At 36.2% G+C, this 17,704-nt stretch overlaps 1 protein-coding gene across 1 annotated transcript in view; it reads left to right on the top strand.

The window, feature by feature from the left end:
* Positions 1-17,704, top strand: part of SPMIP7 (sperm microtubule inner protein 7) — a 77,212-nt gene that overhangs the window by 14,000 nt on the left and 45,508 nt on the right. The window contains exon 2 of the mRNA XM_020981329.1: positions 12,385-12,479. Within this exon, the coding sequence (XP_020836988.1) occupies positions 12,385-12,479 (95 nt within the window). The remainder of the gene's footprint in view (positions 1-12,384; positions 12,480-17,704) is intronic.

Genomic DNA, 17,704 nt, shown 5'->3' with positions numbered 1-17,704 from the left:
GGCTTATAGTGGAAAACCCCAAAGGCTGAAATTCCAAGGGAAATAATTATTACATTTCAGAATTTCATTGCTAAATAAGAAACTTTATAAGCAGCCAAAAGAGTGGCCACCAGTTCATAAAGAATGTACATTTGAAAAGCCCAGGATGATTTCATGTTTGTGAGAAATTAGAAAGGAGGTTAAAACATGCTGTTGCAAAAACAAAAACAAACAGAAGAACCCATGGAAAGAGAGTAGCACTTTAAGTAAACTTAAGGAATTTGGGATGGGGCATATAAACGGAAGCAAGGGCGACCCTATAGGAATAGATTAGGATCAAATTCCTATAAGCAAAAATAATCACAGTGATGAAAGGCTAGATTGTCTGGCAGGGAACATACTCAAAATCTTTCCAGCTTAGTAAAACCTTCGAGACCTTGGACTCCATTCTCATTTTGGGGGGAATCCAGGGTTACTTCTAGACTACAATGACATCTACAAAGGATTTTTGTAGAAGTATACTTTATATATTTTGATATTATGAATTCATAATTTTATGGGAGTGATCTCCACTGACATCAATAGCAAAACTATTACTATAACTTAATAGTAGTAGGTCGTCAGGAGTTCCTGTGGGGAAAAATATTCACCACCCTATAGCTAACCTTAATTCTAGTGCCTTCTCTCTGTTGGTTATTTCCAGTTTATTCTGTATATGGCTTATTTGAATATAGTTGTTTGCATATCCTTTCCTCCATTATGCTGTGAGTTCACTGAAGGCAAGGGACTGTCTTTTACCTTTCCTTGTATCCCCAGTGCTTACCACAGCGTTTGGCACATAGTAGGCACTTAACAAATGTTTTTATGACTGACTGATCAACAACCTTATGAGAAATTCTTTCCAACTTAAGCAAGACTGGTCCTTGGATCACAGTTATGCAGTCTATCTCTGGGTTTATATTAAAAAACCTTTCTAATTTTGTAGAATCATTCAAGTCTTACACTCCAATGGCATAGCCTACGGTAACCTAAGGGTTACTTACACATCATGATAAATCATTAGAATAAGACTTTAGAGGAGATTCTAAATGGAACTATTTTTTAAATGAACCTTCTGATACACATATTTTAGGCCTTCAGAACAAACACTGCTTCTGTGTTGCCTGTTATTACTATTAGGAAGAATAGTGGTAGAATGGAATTGATGTTGCACTTTGTTTCCATAATGGTAATAAGAAGCAACACAAATACAGTGATTATGAAGAACTATACTGCTGGAAGGGATCCCTGATGTCATTTAGCCAACTCCTACTCAAATCATGTATTCTGTCTATAATATTCCTGACAAGTGTTCATCCAACCTTCTCTTAAAGACCTCCAGTGACAAAGAATTGACAGCCCTTCCAAAGAAGCCCATTCTTATTTTAGATAGCTCTAATTATTGGGATGTTTTCTCTTTATATATTCCTTATATTGAATGAACTTCTTCATTCTGTATTTTCTACCCATCAGTTTCAGGTTTGTGATCATTATAATTCAAATTTAAAAATAATTTTTATAATTAAGTGGGTTTTGTCACCCTTATTCCTACAGTCTTCTCCTATGTAGCTTCAACTTCTAACCTTGTTCGGTTAACTGAGTGATTGGTAGACAAACTTTGGAATAAACTGGAAATACTAACAAAATCACAAACTGCCCCATCCTAAAATTAATAGGATGAGGGAGTCTCATAACTTGTCAGCAGAACAAGATTATAACAGATTTTGGATTCCTGCAGTGAATTAAAATCTGTCATCAAGGCAAGAGTTGATGGCAGTGTAATTATGGTAAACTGCATTTATCAGAGGATACCAACAACCATCAGAAATTAGATCTTGTGGAAGATTAAGTGTATCAGCAGTGGCAGCTGCCAGATGTCAAAAATAGGAAATTAAAATGTACAATAATGGAGGAGAGAGATCTGAAGCTAATTAACTGTTAAATAAACTCATATTCTACTCATCAAAAAGGAATATGTAGCCACTAAAATTTATGTAAATTATAACTCAGGCCACCTACATACAGAGCTCTACCAGCTGTCAATCATCTTTGACTTCAGAGACACAGATCACTAACCAGTAGACTTAAGACGTAATTCCAGATTAATGTCTTTGAAAGAATTTTTTAATCTTGTAAGCAAACATCTCTGATTAGGAAAAAATAAAATGCAGAAATAAGATATTTAATACAGTTGTGGGATTCAGAATTTCAGAGCTTTAAGGTATCATCTAATTCAACTGTCTCATTTTAGAAATGTTTGTAGGTCGAACTATTCCAAGGTAGAACATTAGTGGCACATAGTAGGTGCTTAATAAATGTTTGTTGACTGACAAGTAAGAACTCATTTATGTTCAATAATGACTGCCCATGGAAACTGAAATTCAATAAAGTTAATTGACTTTCCTTTAGTCTCATAGATAATTCAAAATAATTAGTAATATAGTATCATTGCTATTACTCCCAAGTGGGTGTTGGACCCAAGTTAGGGGAGGGGGTTGGGGAGGATCTATTGAATTGAAACAAAATATACATACTACATGATTGACCCTATAGTAGGCCCAATGGAAGATTCAAAGAAGACAAGATGCAGTCCAGCAGTCAAAAAGCTTACCCATCTAATTGTGGCAATAAGACATGAACTTGCAAAGTGCTAAATAAAAATGAAAGAAAATACAACATAATTTAGTACAATGCAAGAAGTAATCAATCAATAAGCATTTATGAGGGCAGCTAGGTGGCACAATGGATAGACTGCCAGGTCTAGAGTCAGGAAGACTCATCTTCCTGAGTTCAAATCTGGCCTAAGACATTTACTTGCTGTGTGACCCTGGGCAAGTCACTAAACCCTGTTTGCCTCAGTTTCCTCATCTGTAAAATGAGCTGGAGAAGGAAATGGCAAATCACTACAGTATCTTTGCCAAGGAAACCTCAAGTGGGGTCATAAATAGTTGGATACAACTGAAAACAACCAAACAACAAAGCATTTATGAAGCATTTACTATACATCAGGCACTTTGCCTATGTGCTGGGGATAAGAAGAAAAAGAAACAAAAGTCTTTGCCTTCAAGGAGCTTACATTCTATTTGGGAAGAAAACATATACATAAATTATAACATACACAATAAACACACAATAGATAAAAGTTAGCTATAGAGGGGGAGGCCTCCAGAAGAATGTGGTACTTGGCCTGATTCTTTAAGAAAGACAGATATTCTAAGAGTTAAAGGCTAGAAAGGAAAGCATTCTAGACAGAGAACCCAGTACAATACCATGGAAAGAGTAATGTAATGTGTGAGGAAAAGCAAGTAAGCCAGTGTAGATGGCCCAAAGAATGCATATTACATTAAAAAAAAAAACTAAAAGATAGCAAAGGATGAGGTTGTAGAGAGCTTAAAAGGCCAAACAGAGGGTTACATTTGATCCTAGAGATCCTTAAAGAGAATGGAGTTTATTGAGCAGATAGGTGACGTGGTCAAACCTATACTTTAGAAAATCATTTTGGCAGTTATGTGGAGTATGTATTGGCATAAGGAAGAGAATGAAGTCAGAGAGTACAATTAGAAGGTGATTATAAGCATCTCAAGTTGGTTCATGTTTGATTCCAAAATAAAGGTCAGACAGTAAGTAGCAAGTGTTGGCAAGAAGCAAAGAATATTTCATTGTAAAGTGCTTTAAAAGGGCTTAGTGGGATTGTAAAATTAATGGATTGAAGAGGGTGAAGGGTGGACATTGGAGAGCTGCTCCCATATTCTCCATTTAAAGAGGGGGCTCAGGACTTCCATCTCGTCATTTCCAATCTAGCTGCAGGTCTTTCATTCTCCCCTGCCAGGTCCCCTTCCCCTACCCTCCATTTATTGGCTTCTACTTCTGTGTTGTCTTCTCCCAATAGATTGTGAGTTCCTGGAGGGCAGGAATTGCCTTCTACTTTTCTTTGTATCCCCAGTTCAAGGCACAACACATAGCTATTTAATGAATGTTTGGTTGTTGTCCTTCATGCTCAAATAGGACCAAAATGGCATCACCATGTTGGGGTCAAGTACAAGGTGTGTGACTGTGGTGGATGAGATCAACATAAGCCCAGGTCAGGCACAAATAATCCATATGAACACTTGGAGTAGAGATGTCTCTAAATTTGTACATCTCACATTTCATTTGAACTGCTGTAATCCTGCTTTGGTTATAGAGCATAGCCCCTTCTTTGATTCAGGCGTGCCTTCTGGCTGGTCCTGTGTCAGCGTCTCCCACGTCCCCCAATTGATTCCAGATATCTTCAAAGACACCTTGAGAGCGTCCTTGAATTACTTCTTCTGACCTCCACATGAGTGCTTACCTTGTGTGAGTTCTCCATAAAATAGTCTTTTAGGTAAATGTATGTTTTGCATTCAAACAATGACCAGTCCATAAGAATTGCACTCTCGGCAATAGAGTTTGAATGCTTGGCAGTTCAGCTTGAGAAAGGACCTCGGTGTCTGATACCTCATATTGCCAGCTGATCTTCAGAATCTTCCTAAGACAATTAAAATACAAGCAATTCAGTTTTCCAGCATGGCAGGTTTCACAGGCATACAACAATGAAGTTAGCACAACACCTCTGTAGACCTACAGTTTGGTAGGCAGTCTAAAACCTCTTCTTTCCCACACTTTCCTTCAGAAGCTTCACTTTTCCTTCCTCCCAAACACTGAGCTAGTTCTGACAATGTGTGCATCAACCTCATCATCTATGTGTACATCCCTGGAAAGTATGCTGCCAATGTGAGTGAACTTATCCACAGAATTCAAAATTTCCCTATTGGCTGTAACCAGTGGTTCTATGTATAGATGGTATTGTGCTGGCCAGTAGAGAACCTCTGTTTTCTTGATGTTAATTGTTAGGCCAAAATTAGCAGCAGAGAATCAAGCCATACTTTGTCACATCTTAGCCTCAGAGGCTGCATTGAGCGCATAATCATCTGCAAACAAAAAGTTACTCATCAACTCCCCCTCCACTTTAGTCTTGGCCTGTAGCTTTTCAAGTTAAATAATTTGCCATCGGTGTAGTAGTTGACCTTGATACCATTTTCATTCTCATTGAAGGTATCTAACAACATCACTGAAAACATTATGCTAAAAAGCCTGGGAGCAAGCACACATCCCTGCTTCACTGCATTGGTGACCAGGAAAACATGAGTGCATAATTCATTATCTAGAAAATAAAATAAGTGTTTATTGATTGATTTACTGATAGAACACGGGGCTTGTATTCAGGAAGATTCATCATCATGAGTTCAAATGTGGCCTCAGATACTTATCAGCTGTATGACTGTGGGCAAGTCACTCACTCAACCCTGTTTGCTTCAGCTCCTCATCTGTAAAATGAGCTGGAGAAGGAAATGGCAAACTACTCCAGTATCTTTGCCAAGAAAACCCCAAAATGGAGTCACAAAGTTGGACACAACTGAATAATAACAACAAAAAGGATAAATAGTATTTAGACAAGTAAAGAAGTAAGAGGGCATCCCTGGAAGGGGGAATACTGCAAGTAGAAATGGGAGGTGTGTTCATCTAGAAAATACTTGATAGGAAAAAGAATGACTCAGGCATATATTGAAAATAGTTGGACAACTTTTATGGAAAATCAATTGAGCAACAGTATGGAGGGTGGATTGGTTTGGGGAAGAATTTGGGACAGGAATATCCATTAGAAGGCTGCTGTTAATAATCTAGGCAAGAGATGATGAGGTTATAAACTAAGATAGTAGCTGTGTGAGTGGGACTCAGATTGGAAGATATTCTAAGGGTAGAAATAGCAAGATTCAGCAACTGATTGGACATGTGGAGTAAGGAAGAATGAGAAATGAAGGATAATTATTGAGACTGCAAGTGTGAGAGACTAGAAGAATGGTGGTGTCCTCAACAGACATAAGGAAGAAAATATTTCTAGGAAAAAATTAAATCAAAGTTTTGTTGAAATCACCTATCACTCAGGCTCAGAACTTCAAAGCTGTATTTGACTTCTGAACTTAAGGCAGTTCAAACCAGCTTGGAAAAATCCACTTGTTAAATTTACAGAGTAAATAATTACACCCCAGAAACTGGCAAGCTACAATTGAGGGGTTAATATATTGTTCTGTTGATTATCTAGACATAAGAATGTGATACTAATGATGATTAACCTTAAAAGTGTCTCTTTTACATTATTTTTTGGAGAGATCAACTGAGACCTGATTTCACCCAAGGGGATATTCCTCAAAGTCTCTATGAGAGCAAGCTGGAAATCAAGTATGTGTTGAAGAGTTAGCTTCTCCCACATGTCTATAGCATTCAAAGTCTCACTGCCTCTCTCCATGTGTCTGAACAGAGGCTAGAACCATGTGTCTTTTCTCAAAGATAAATGAAGGATGATTGTCTTGTCCAAAGCTTTCAACTCAGCTCTGTCCCTTACCTAAGCAAGAAGCTTCAAGTAAACAATCTTTCTACCAATTAGAAGTGTCTCGTTGTAAAGTACCATAGGTTTGGCTAGAAATCCAAAATACAATCATAACTTTGAATATGTCATTCACTGCTCAAAATCCATCACTAGCCTCTTGTTACCTATTAAACAAAATTGAAATTCAGATTCTCTGTTCTCTCTGGTCACAACCAGACTTCCAGAGACCATGTCCTGGAGAAGCTAAGAGACTTGGAACCCTGGGGTCATGTTATCCAGTTTGGTAAGTGCTCACAGTGTTATATCTCACATAGGTTGTGTCTTGCTGCCCCAAGGCTCAAGACCGTTCTTTTGTCTAGTCATCTTCCTGACCACCTAGTCCCTGGAAGCATATTCCTCCCATATTCTTTTTTCATCTCTTACTCTTAGAACAATAAATAATCTAATGAACACTACCACTGCTTCTGAAAAGGATGTGTCAATCAACTACATTGTGCCATCACTCAGACCAAAACATCTTCTGTAGCCACTATGTTGACTACTCTTTAAAAATATAACTTCCTTGAGCTAAGAGACTGTCTTTTTTGGATTTGTAAATGCAGTGCTTAGCACAATACCTGGCACATAGGACATAAATGTTGTTGTTTTTCATTGTCTCTGTTTTGGCTGTAATCTACTTTTCCAGCCTTGACTTGCTACTTTTAATATACCTCTATGGTTTAAACCAGCACTTCTTAAACTGTGGATCGCTACCCCATATGGGGTCATGAAAAATTTGGCAACAGTAAAAGATTCCTGAATGCTCAAGGACCAAAAGTTAATTAAAAATCAAACGTGTAATGAATCAAAGTGTTTCTGGCAGTGTTTGCCCATATTGCATCCTGCAACTTCACTGCAGCCTTGGTTCTGAACACAAAGCATGTGCACTTTGCACTGTGTGTGCCCTCAGGCCATGCAATGCCAATGAAAACTGCAGGGGTCATCAATGGAAAAAGTTCGAGAATCCCTGATCTAAACACACAGGACTTTTCCTTATTTCCTAAGCATGCTTTTCTCCTTCCTGTCTTGATGTCTTTGCTCATATTCCACTTTCCATTTGCAGTTCTGCTTAGTTTCAACTCTGTATAACAAAATGCCCCTCCCAGAATAAACCGATTACTTCTAATCTCATCACTATGCTGGTAACTCAAGCCTTCCCACCTCTCTCAGCTTCCTCTCCCTCAGACTGGAGGGCTAGTGGGTGAAGTACTAAGTTCTTCTCCAAACCTTCCTTTATAGAGAAAAGAAATTGGACTCAGCTCACTCCACTTTCTACCTGCACCTCTGCTTGGTTTCAGCTCCAGGGAATAAGATTTCAATTCAACTCAATAAACTTTTATTGAGCACCTAATCTGTGCCAAGAATTGTGCTAAAGAATGGGGATACAATTAAGAAAAAGAAAAACAGTCCCTGCCCTCAAGGAGTTTATACTCTAATAGGGGAAGACAATACAGGAAAGTCAGTTAGAAAACAAAAGTGGGAGGAAACAGTTTGGAATGAAACCAAGCAGAGCTGCAGAGGGAATGAACTGAAAGTCCATTTTCTGCCCTCTATAAAGGAAGGCTTTGAGAGGAGGTTAGTACTCTATTCTCCAGCCCTATGATTAGAGAAGAGAGGAGCCTGAGGGAGATGGGAAGGTGTCTGAGTATCCAAGACTTGAGTTGACAGCATGGAGAAGGAACAAGATTCCCTACCCTGTTCCCATCCATAAGCCTTGTTGACCTGGATTTGGATCCTAACTTTGCCACTTAATTAGCTATGTGATCCTGGGAAACTTTACTTAACCTCTCAAGGCTCAGTTTATTCATCTGTTATAAACAAGGGAGTTTTGACTAGAGGAGCTCTGCGGTTTCTTCTAGCTCTAAATCTGTGCAGTTATACATATTGTTATTATTGTTACTATTTTTACTGAGTTATTGTGTTCTAACCTGAGGCCAGAATCAGATTTCTGTAGTTCTGACAACTCTTCTATGTGAGAAATAGAATTTATTTTCCTATAAAGTCAAATTGTGAAATTCATTCCTTATGTTTAGGTTACTTGTTAGCCACATATCCAGATAATAAGTTGTTATACAGAATGCCATATTTTCTTTATCCATAATGGCCAGTGCATCAATTGAGTTGAAACACTTGAGTTTGCTCCAGAAGAGAGGTTTTAACTATTTCAGCAGCTGCTTTTCCCTTTCTGTGTTGTAGCCTTATTAACAAGAAATTGAAATATAATTTTTACAATAATTTATTTCAATTGTAGTAGTAATCTTAGAACCATTTACTTGTATGGGGATTCAAACCACCCTAAATTTTATGAATCTTTATAGTTTCATAGTAATTCTATTTATGTGCCATAGGCAACTTATATTAAGATGTTTTGGATTCTTAGTCACAATAGACAGAGTTGATAATGTAACTATATTTTAAAACTCCACCCTTCTCCTACAGTGAATTCATGTGATTCATATGATTTTGTGCAGTATGTATTATAATTAAAACCCAATACTCATTGTCTGAAGCAGAGAAGAAAGAGCAAATTCATAAATTGGGCTTTCATTCACACTTCTATTCCCAAAAGTGAAATTTTCATTTATTAATATTTATTATGTATGTAGGAAATGAAAGCGTTGACTCAAACTTTTGCTACAAGTAAATTGCAAGGCAGTAAATGTTTGTTGATGATAATGATGGAATTTGCCTTTCAAACAACCTCCAAGGACTAACCTCAGATTGTTACTACAAATAGTATAACAGGTAAAGCAACTCCAGACTGTCTTCACCAAAATCAAGTTAAATGCAGAAGCCAGACAACAAAAGGTGTTGTGTGTGTGTGTGTGTGTGTGTGTGTGTGTGTGTGTGTGGTTTTTTATTTTGTTTTGTTTTTACAATAAGAATTGCTTTTAAATGCTAGGTATGGTAGAGGAAGGAGTGAATGAGTTCCATGGAAATGTGCCATTTTGGCAGATTAGGTTATGTGAAGAGTACAGCTTTGGGGACTAGGGAGTTAAGGGTCAGTGTTTCTATGGAAGGCCATCATCTAGAACTCAAAGAGGTAGGTAGTAGTGCTCAAAAGGAATAAATTATTTACTTTGGGTAAAGGTCTTGTTTTGGCAAACTTACTTGATTAGCCTGCAAAAAAAACCAACCCTCTTTGTTCAGGGTATTAATTTATGCAACTTGCTTTTTTTTTTTTTTTTTGCCAAGGGATCCATGACAATAAATTCTAGATTACATTTTTGAAGGTCCATAATGTGCTTATACTCCAACCTGCCATCTAGGCCACCTTGTTAACTGGTGAATGGGCACAATTCTCACTTACAAACACCCCCAAAAAGTTGCCTTGTTATAGCTTTTACTTTAAACCATCTTTCAGGTTCTCTTCTCCCCCACATATCAACGCATCCTTCTAATTCAATTTGTTAGCATAGTTCTCCAAAATTTCTCTCATATAAAAAGAATTATCCAAATGAAGAAAAGGGGTAGGTGGCATCTGAAGAAAATAATATGACTGTATGGAGAGCTCTCTCATGAGGTTTTGTTTTGTTTTTTTTTATTTTAAAAGGGCATCTAGAAAATGTGGGTGACGGTACATAAGCAAGGAGGAATATAAGAGAGACATAAAAGATTATGGACCTAAACAAAGAGTATCAGGAAAATTAAAACTTCAAATGGGCTGAGGCCTAGGAAAACTATCCCAGATGGTATAACTTGCAATTCATTTATTTAAATGATGGCAAATGACCCACCCCTGTCTACTAGAAGGCAAAGGGAAAGAGCTAGTGGAAAGGAGGGATTAAAAAACTGGTTTAAATTTTAAAAATACTAGTTTATTAAGAGGGAATAGTTGAAAGGGGGGAGGTTTCTTTGTGCACTGGAGGTGATGAATAAATGCTGATTTGAATTAAAATTGAAGGTCTTAGAAGAAATAGGTAGTGATAAGATCAAGGTCATAGGTAGAGTGATTAGCTTTGGAAAGGAAGAGTTTCTTCATCTCTAAAATGGGGACAGGACAGGAGGATATTAACACCTCTAGCACTTGCCTTCCAGATTTGTTGTGAGGATCAAATGAGATAGTGTATGGGAGGTACTTTATAAAATTAAAAGCATTGTCTAAATGTCATTTCATTAATCCTGACAACAACTCTGGGAGGAAGATGCTATAATTAGCCTCATTTTATAAGTGAGGAAACTGAGGCAGACACAGGTTACGTGACTTGCCCAGGGTCACACAGCTACTAAATATCTGAAGCTGGATTTGATACCAGGTCCAGTGCTCTATCCATTGTACCACTTGCTGCTTTGTCATTGTTGCCATTGTTGTCCTCACAGTCTTCATTGTCATTGTTATTAGGTAGGGGAATCTCTGTAAGGGATTTTTGAATGAGAATGGCATAGGATGAGATGTTGACATATTGTATCTGTGCCATTAGAAGGAATAACCACAAGAATGAGATTGCATCTCCACTGGGGTATTGAAGCATTATTATAAGGCAAGAGACTTAGTTCCTAAGAAGACATGGTAACCATGTAAGGCAAGCCTATTGCGAATATCAGATATCCATAGACTATTGAGTCTGAAGGAGCCTTAGAGGTTATCTAGTCCAATTCCCTAACCATGTCATGAATACCCTCTAGAATAGCATGAACAATTATGTGACCTCATGAATGTCAGCAGATGGAGCCAGTGACAGAGCAGTGAGAAGCCCCTGGATCAGGCAGGAGCTGGAGATGACAAATAAAAGAAAAAAAAATCTCATTGTGGAGGGATAAATTCAGACCTTACCTTTAACAAGTACTGTGAGTTACATGGACAGTGCAGGTATAAGGAACAGGAATTGTCTACATAGCAATCCCTCATTCTTTCCACTTGCAAGAAGAACTTAACCTTATAAATCTTAAACTTATAAATCTGGAGAACTATATAGGCCCTGGGAAAAGGGGGTAGGACTTATTAAGCAAATGGATTACTTTACTTCCTAGAAGCCCAGGTGCTTCTGTCTTGGAGATGGGGGCCTTGACTCCAGAATAGCATGATAGGCTTAGAAAACTGCATTGATTTCATAGAGGAGTTAGAAGCTCACAGGAAAGGAAAGGGAAATTATTTTGATTGGTTATTGTTTCAGCCATCTATTTTTATCTTTCTTTGTCAGATTGAAGGTCCTGTATTTAATGTATTGTTAACCTCAATGCTTAAGTATTCTTTTCCCTTTTTGTTGTGGAGACCTAGATGTAAGCCAGATTCTGATTTTTTTGCAGTAAATCCTGGGTGTTCAAAATATACCAAATTCTGATGTTCCATAGAGGAAACCTAGGATAAGGGTACAAGCCAAAAGAGAGATTTTAGCATGAAATCTTAAGATTGAACCTATTCCAAGTAAATAGACCAGGGAGAATTAATTAGTGATCATTTATCATAGAGGATGAACAATATAGTACTTGCTGATGGTCACTAAAATATTTTCCTTACTGTCCTGTCTCTTAGGTCTGTAAACAAACTAATAGTCCTTCGGTATCCTGGAAACTGTCTCTATAGCAGTTTTCTAGTTCTTACAAAACACAGTCACTTCTGGAAAATATGCTTTTGGTGTTTCCTCTCCCTGTTCTTTCAAAAATAATATTAAGCATTAGCAAGGGATCAACCCTAGCTCCTAGAACCTGCAACGTATATCACTCAATATAATCCTTTTCTAATCACATAAGCATTCTTTTCTGCATAATAACAAGCAGTACTCCACTAAATAGTCTCCCACATATATTCTACTTGTTCCATTTTGTTCATGATTTTAAACAAATAATATCAACCACTGAAAAATTAGTTAACCTTATAGCCATCATTTTTTTTTTCAAACAGAAAAAGTCTCTGGTCAATGAGAAAGAAAATGCCCTTACTAGTTTCTTAGCTCAAAACTCAATATTTTTTTCTTTTTCAGGTTGGACAAGTCCAGTGAAAGTTATTCCTGATAAATCTAAAATGCAAGGCAATTTAACCGCATTACGGTTTTCATTTGACGATTCAAAATGTAAGGTAAAACATATCCCATTTGTTTTGTTGGTTATTTATTTTGTATTCTGTGGATCTGAGCGTCAACACTATATGTATGAAAAAATAAGTATTTTTTTTTAAATTTCTTAACCATGTGAACTCATTCCTAACCAAAGGAAATACATAGGTACCTTCATCTCTGTAGGAGAAAGTATTTTAATTATTCAATTTTAGATAATTTTTCCTAAAATGACAATTAGTCAGGGACAAAATCAAGAATACAGTATAAAAATTCTAAATCCTACATTATGGAAGAACCTTATTTTGAGGGGAAGAGTAAGTAATGTTTTCCTGGGATTGACCAGTATGGAGAATTTCTGGTATATAATATTCCCTCCTCTGAAGCATCTGTAATTGATAGCCTTAGTTTCTTAGAGGCAGCTAGAATCTCCCGGTGCAAGAATTTGAACCCAGCACTCTCTTCTTTGGAAATACACTGACCACAATTAACAAAGAAACTATTAAGAATAAAAATGTTCCTATGCCAGATTTCAGTATGCACAGTGGTTCAATGACTTCCCTTCTCCTTTGAGGTATCCAAAGTCACTTGTTTGTCCGCTGGTTTCATACCCAGGTTTTTAACTGGGAAAAAATAACCCTAATAATTGCTTAGATACCACTCAGAAAGCACTAGCACAAACAAATCTAAAGCCTGAAACATTATCCTCCACAACTAGGGACTACAGCCGGATTCTTTTTTCACAGACAAGAAAAAAGCCACACAAAAAATGAGTGAGCAAAAGAGAAAGAACCTGACTATAGATAGCTATTCTGATGATGGAGAAGATCTGGGTTCAAACTCAGAAGAAAATAGTGAAGTGAAAACAGCTACTTCTACTTCAAAGATAAGAGCAAAATGATCGCTAACCCCCAAAGAGTTTTTAGAATATCTTAAAAAGGACTTTAAAAATCAAATAAGAGAGGTAGAGGAAGAATTGGGGAAAAATTTAAAGTAGTGCAAGAAACTGAAGAAGATTATGAAAAGAAAGTTAACCATTAGAAAAAGAGATCCAAAAACTTACAGAAGAAAATAAAAAATTAGAATTGAGCAAGCTAATGACTTCATTAGACATAAAAAAATAATAAAACAAAATTTAAAGAAAATTAAAAAAAAATAAAAGAGAATGCCAAACATCTCATTAGAAAAACAACTGATTTGGAGAAGAGATTGAGGGAAGACAATGTAAGAATTGTTGGACTACTGAAAGTTATGATCACAAAAAGAGTCTAGACACTATACTTCAAGAAATGATTAAGGAAAATTGTCCTGAAGTTTTAGAACAAGAGAGTAAAATAGAAATAGGGAGAAGAAAAAGGGAGCAATTATCTCATACAAATGAGGTGTGAATGGAAGAATTGTTACAGTGGAGGCAGGAGGGGGTGGAGGGGTGGTAGTGTTAGAACCTTATTCTCATCAGAACTGGGCAAAAGAGGGAATAACATATACATCTAGAAAGGTAAAAAAGTCTTCTTAACTTACAGAGAAATAGGAGGGTGAGGGAATAGGATAAGGGAGGGATTTTTAGAAGGGTAGGTAAATTAAAGAATAATAGGATAAGGGAAAGGGATAAGGGAGGAATTCTTAGAAGGGGTTTGGATTAAGAAGACAGTGACTGGAAGTCAATTAGAGGTTTAAGGACAGATAGGGTGAAAAAGAGGGACAGAGGGATAAAGTGATGAAAAATAGGATGGAGGGAAATGCACAACTAGTAATTATAATTTTGAATATGAATGGGATGAACTCTCCCATAAAATGGTAATGGATAGCAGAGTGGATTAAAAAACAGAATTCAGCAATACTTATTTTCAAGAAGCACATTTAAAAATGAGAGATACACATAAAGTAAAAAAGGGCTGGGGTAGAATTTATTATGCTTCAGCTGATGCAAAAAAAGCAGGGGTAGCAATTATGATTTTAGATAAAGTTAAAGCTAAAATAGATTTAATCGAAAGATATAAACAGAGAAACTGTACCATAGACAATGAAGTAATATCACTACTAAACCTATATGCACCAAATGCTATATTATTATATTTTTTAAAGGAAATTCTAAATGAATTACAAAGGGAAATGGACAGCAAAACTATAATAGTGGGGAACTTCAACTTTCCCTTCTCAGAACCAGATAAATCTAACCAAAAAATAAATAAATAAGAAAGAAGTCTAGGAGATGAATTAGAATCCTAGATAAGCTAAATATGATAGATTTCTGAAGAAGGAATAGAATGGGAATGAATGGGAATAGAAAGGAATACACCTCTTTCTCAGCGATACTTGGTACCTTTACAAAAATTAACAATATATTAGGCCATGAAAATGTTATAGTTAAATGCAGAAAAACATAAATATTAAATGCTTCACTTTTCAGATCATAATGCAATAAAATTTATATTTAATAATGGACCATGGAAACACAGATTAAAAATTCATTGGAGACTAAATTAACTAATGTTAAAGAAGTTGCAGAAATAATAAATAATTTTATTAAAGTATATAAGGCCAGATTTGAACCCAGGTCTTCCTGACTCCAGGCTGAGTGCTGTATCCACTGTACCACTTAGCTACCCCTGGGCATTTTAAGAAAGGAAGCTGGAGTTCCCCATTTTAGCTAGCCAATGACTAAAACACATTGATTGAAGTATATGCTTCTTACTCTCAAAGTGTTAGATCATGGGATTTTTCCTATGGATATCGACTCATTGCTTTATGGATCAATCATCCCTGTATCCATATAGGAATAAAGTCAATCAATTTAGAACCCATAAAATCATTGGGGACAGATCCTTAAGCTCTCTTCAAATGACATGTCATTCTCTTCAGAAGCTTTCTCTAATCCGGAACTGAGTAAGAGCTCAGTCACTGCTCCCCTACTCAGAGGGCAATATGTTTTACTCCAACTGCAGGGTCCTTCAATTATGGAGACATTTAAGCACAACTTCTCTGATGGAGATATAACATGACAGACTAGACGATAGAGAAACTAACTAAATTCATGGAGTCTGTCTGGGACAGTACTGGAGTATTTCAGGCATTCAGTGAAAAGAAAAAAAAATCAATGAATTGAAAATGGAACTAAAAATACTAGAAAACCAACACATTAAAAAACTAAATTATACACCAAAATGGAAATCCTTAAAATTAAAGATTAACAAAGTTAAAACAAAGAAATTAAATTACTAAATAAGCTGGTTTAAAAAAAGAACCATTAGCTAATTTGATTAAAAAGAAGAAAAAGGAAAACTAAACTACTGGTATTAAAAATGAAAAAGGAAAACTTGCAATAAATAAAGAAAAAACAAAGGATATTATTAAAAATGATTTTAATCAACTACATGTGAATTAAGCCAACAATTTAAATAAATGAATATTTATAAAAATATAAAATACTCAAATTAATGGAACAAGAAATCGAAAACTTTGAAAATCTGATTTCAGAGGAAGAAATGAACAAACCATAAATATTCATTTATTTATTTTCTCAAAGAAAAAACTCAAGAACCAAATGGAATTACAAGTAAATTTTATCAAACATTCAAAGATCAATGAATTCTTCCAATATTACATGAACTTTTTGCAAAATAGCAAAAGAGGGAATCTTGCCAAATTCATATTATAACAAAGATATGGTTGTGGTACATAAACCAAGAATACTTAAAAAAGGAAAAGAAAACTATAGGACAATATCTCCTGTGAACAATGATGCAACAGTTTATAAAATATCTCTTGGCTTGTTTATTGATCAATTGATTGGAAACAAACTAGAATTCTTTCCAATAAAATCAGGGATTAAACAACAGTATCTATTGTCAAACTGATAAAAAGTAAAATGAGCAGAACCAGCAGAGCACTATACACAAAAACAGCATACTGTAATAATGGTCAACTATGAAAGACTTAACTATTCTGATCAATACAATGATCCAAAGTAATTCCAAAGGACTCATAATGAAAAAACACCATCCACCTCTGGAGACAGAATTGATGAACTGAGTGCAGATTGGAGAATACTGTTTTTCATTTTCCTTATTTTTTATTCCCCCCCTCCCCAACATGGCTAATACAGAAATGTTTTGAGTGACTTCACAGGTATAATGGGTTATCATATTGCTTGCCTTGTCAATGGATGGAGGAGGGAGAGAATCTGGAACTCAAAATATAAAAAAAAGAATGCTACAAATAAATAGATAAATATTCTTCCATTCTCCCTACCCCCTGTTGGTCATCCTTTCCCCTAGTTTTTAGAGTTTGCTTATTCATGCCTTTTTCATTTTCCTTTTACATAATCTAATTCTCCCTCTTTCTCTTTCTCTATTAGTTGATTAAAATCCTTCTTCTTTCCTTTAACTCATTGTGTTAGTTTTTAAATATTTTGTCTTTTTCTAAAAATGATTACTTTATTATCTTCATTAATTCTCTTTTCTGGCTATTCTAAACTTGTATCTTTTCTTTCATGGTCTTTATAATCTTTATTTCTTCTTTAGTCTGTGTTCCTCAAAATTAAAGCTTTTTCTCTTTTGCTTCTTTAGAGAGATTTGCTAAGGCAGATTCAAGTTTTTCATTTCTGGCAAACATTTCTCCTGTATAGGCCACATATTCTGCTTTGAAGATTCTTGTTTCCCTCTTGTACCATTTGGGAACATCCTGCTGTGATTCCATACAGTCCTGGAAAGCCAAAGTTTTTGCTGCCCCATCACTTGTTTTTTCATTTTTCTTTCTCTTGTTATATTTACTCAGAGATTTCTGGGTTTGTTTAGATATCACCTTCCCTTCTGTTATTAATAGCTAAACTGTTGATATATCTGTGCACACTCAAGTTTTAAACAGAATTTTCTTCTGGGATCTCTGGTAACTTCAGTCTTTTTTCATTTGTTCCTCTATCATTCAGTTTCTGATTCTTTTCTTTTGATGGCAGATTCCCCAAAAGTTGGAATTCAAAAATGTCTCTGCCTCTTCCCACACCACCCTGGGGAATTCACTTTTCACTAGCCTCAGTGCCTACACCAGGCGACTTCAGTGAGTACAGAACTGGCTCCAGCTAGATTCTAGCCTCCTTTCCTCCCTGCCTGGTGTAGCACTCGACACTGGCACCCTGCTCCCCTTCTCTCTGTTTTTTAGTTCAACGGCTGAGATGTCCCAGGCTGACCAAATTTCTGATTTCCTCTATCTCCACCTCCTCTGTGGCCATCAATCACTAGTGCTATGTTGC

The sequence above is a fragment of the Phascolarctos cinereus genome, unplaced genomic scaffold (genome assembly GCF_003287225.1).
Source record: "Phascolarctos cinereus isolate Bilbo 61053 unplaced genomic scaffold, phaCin_HiC Scaffold_4;HRSCAF=312, whole genome shotgun sequence".
In the NCBI taxonomy this organism is placed as follows: Eukaryota; Metazoa; Chordata; class Mammalia; order Diprotodontia; family Phascolarctidae; genus Phascolarctos; species Phascolarctos cinereus.
This window is presented reverse-complemented; position numbering and strand designations above follow the sequence as displayed.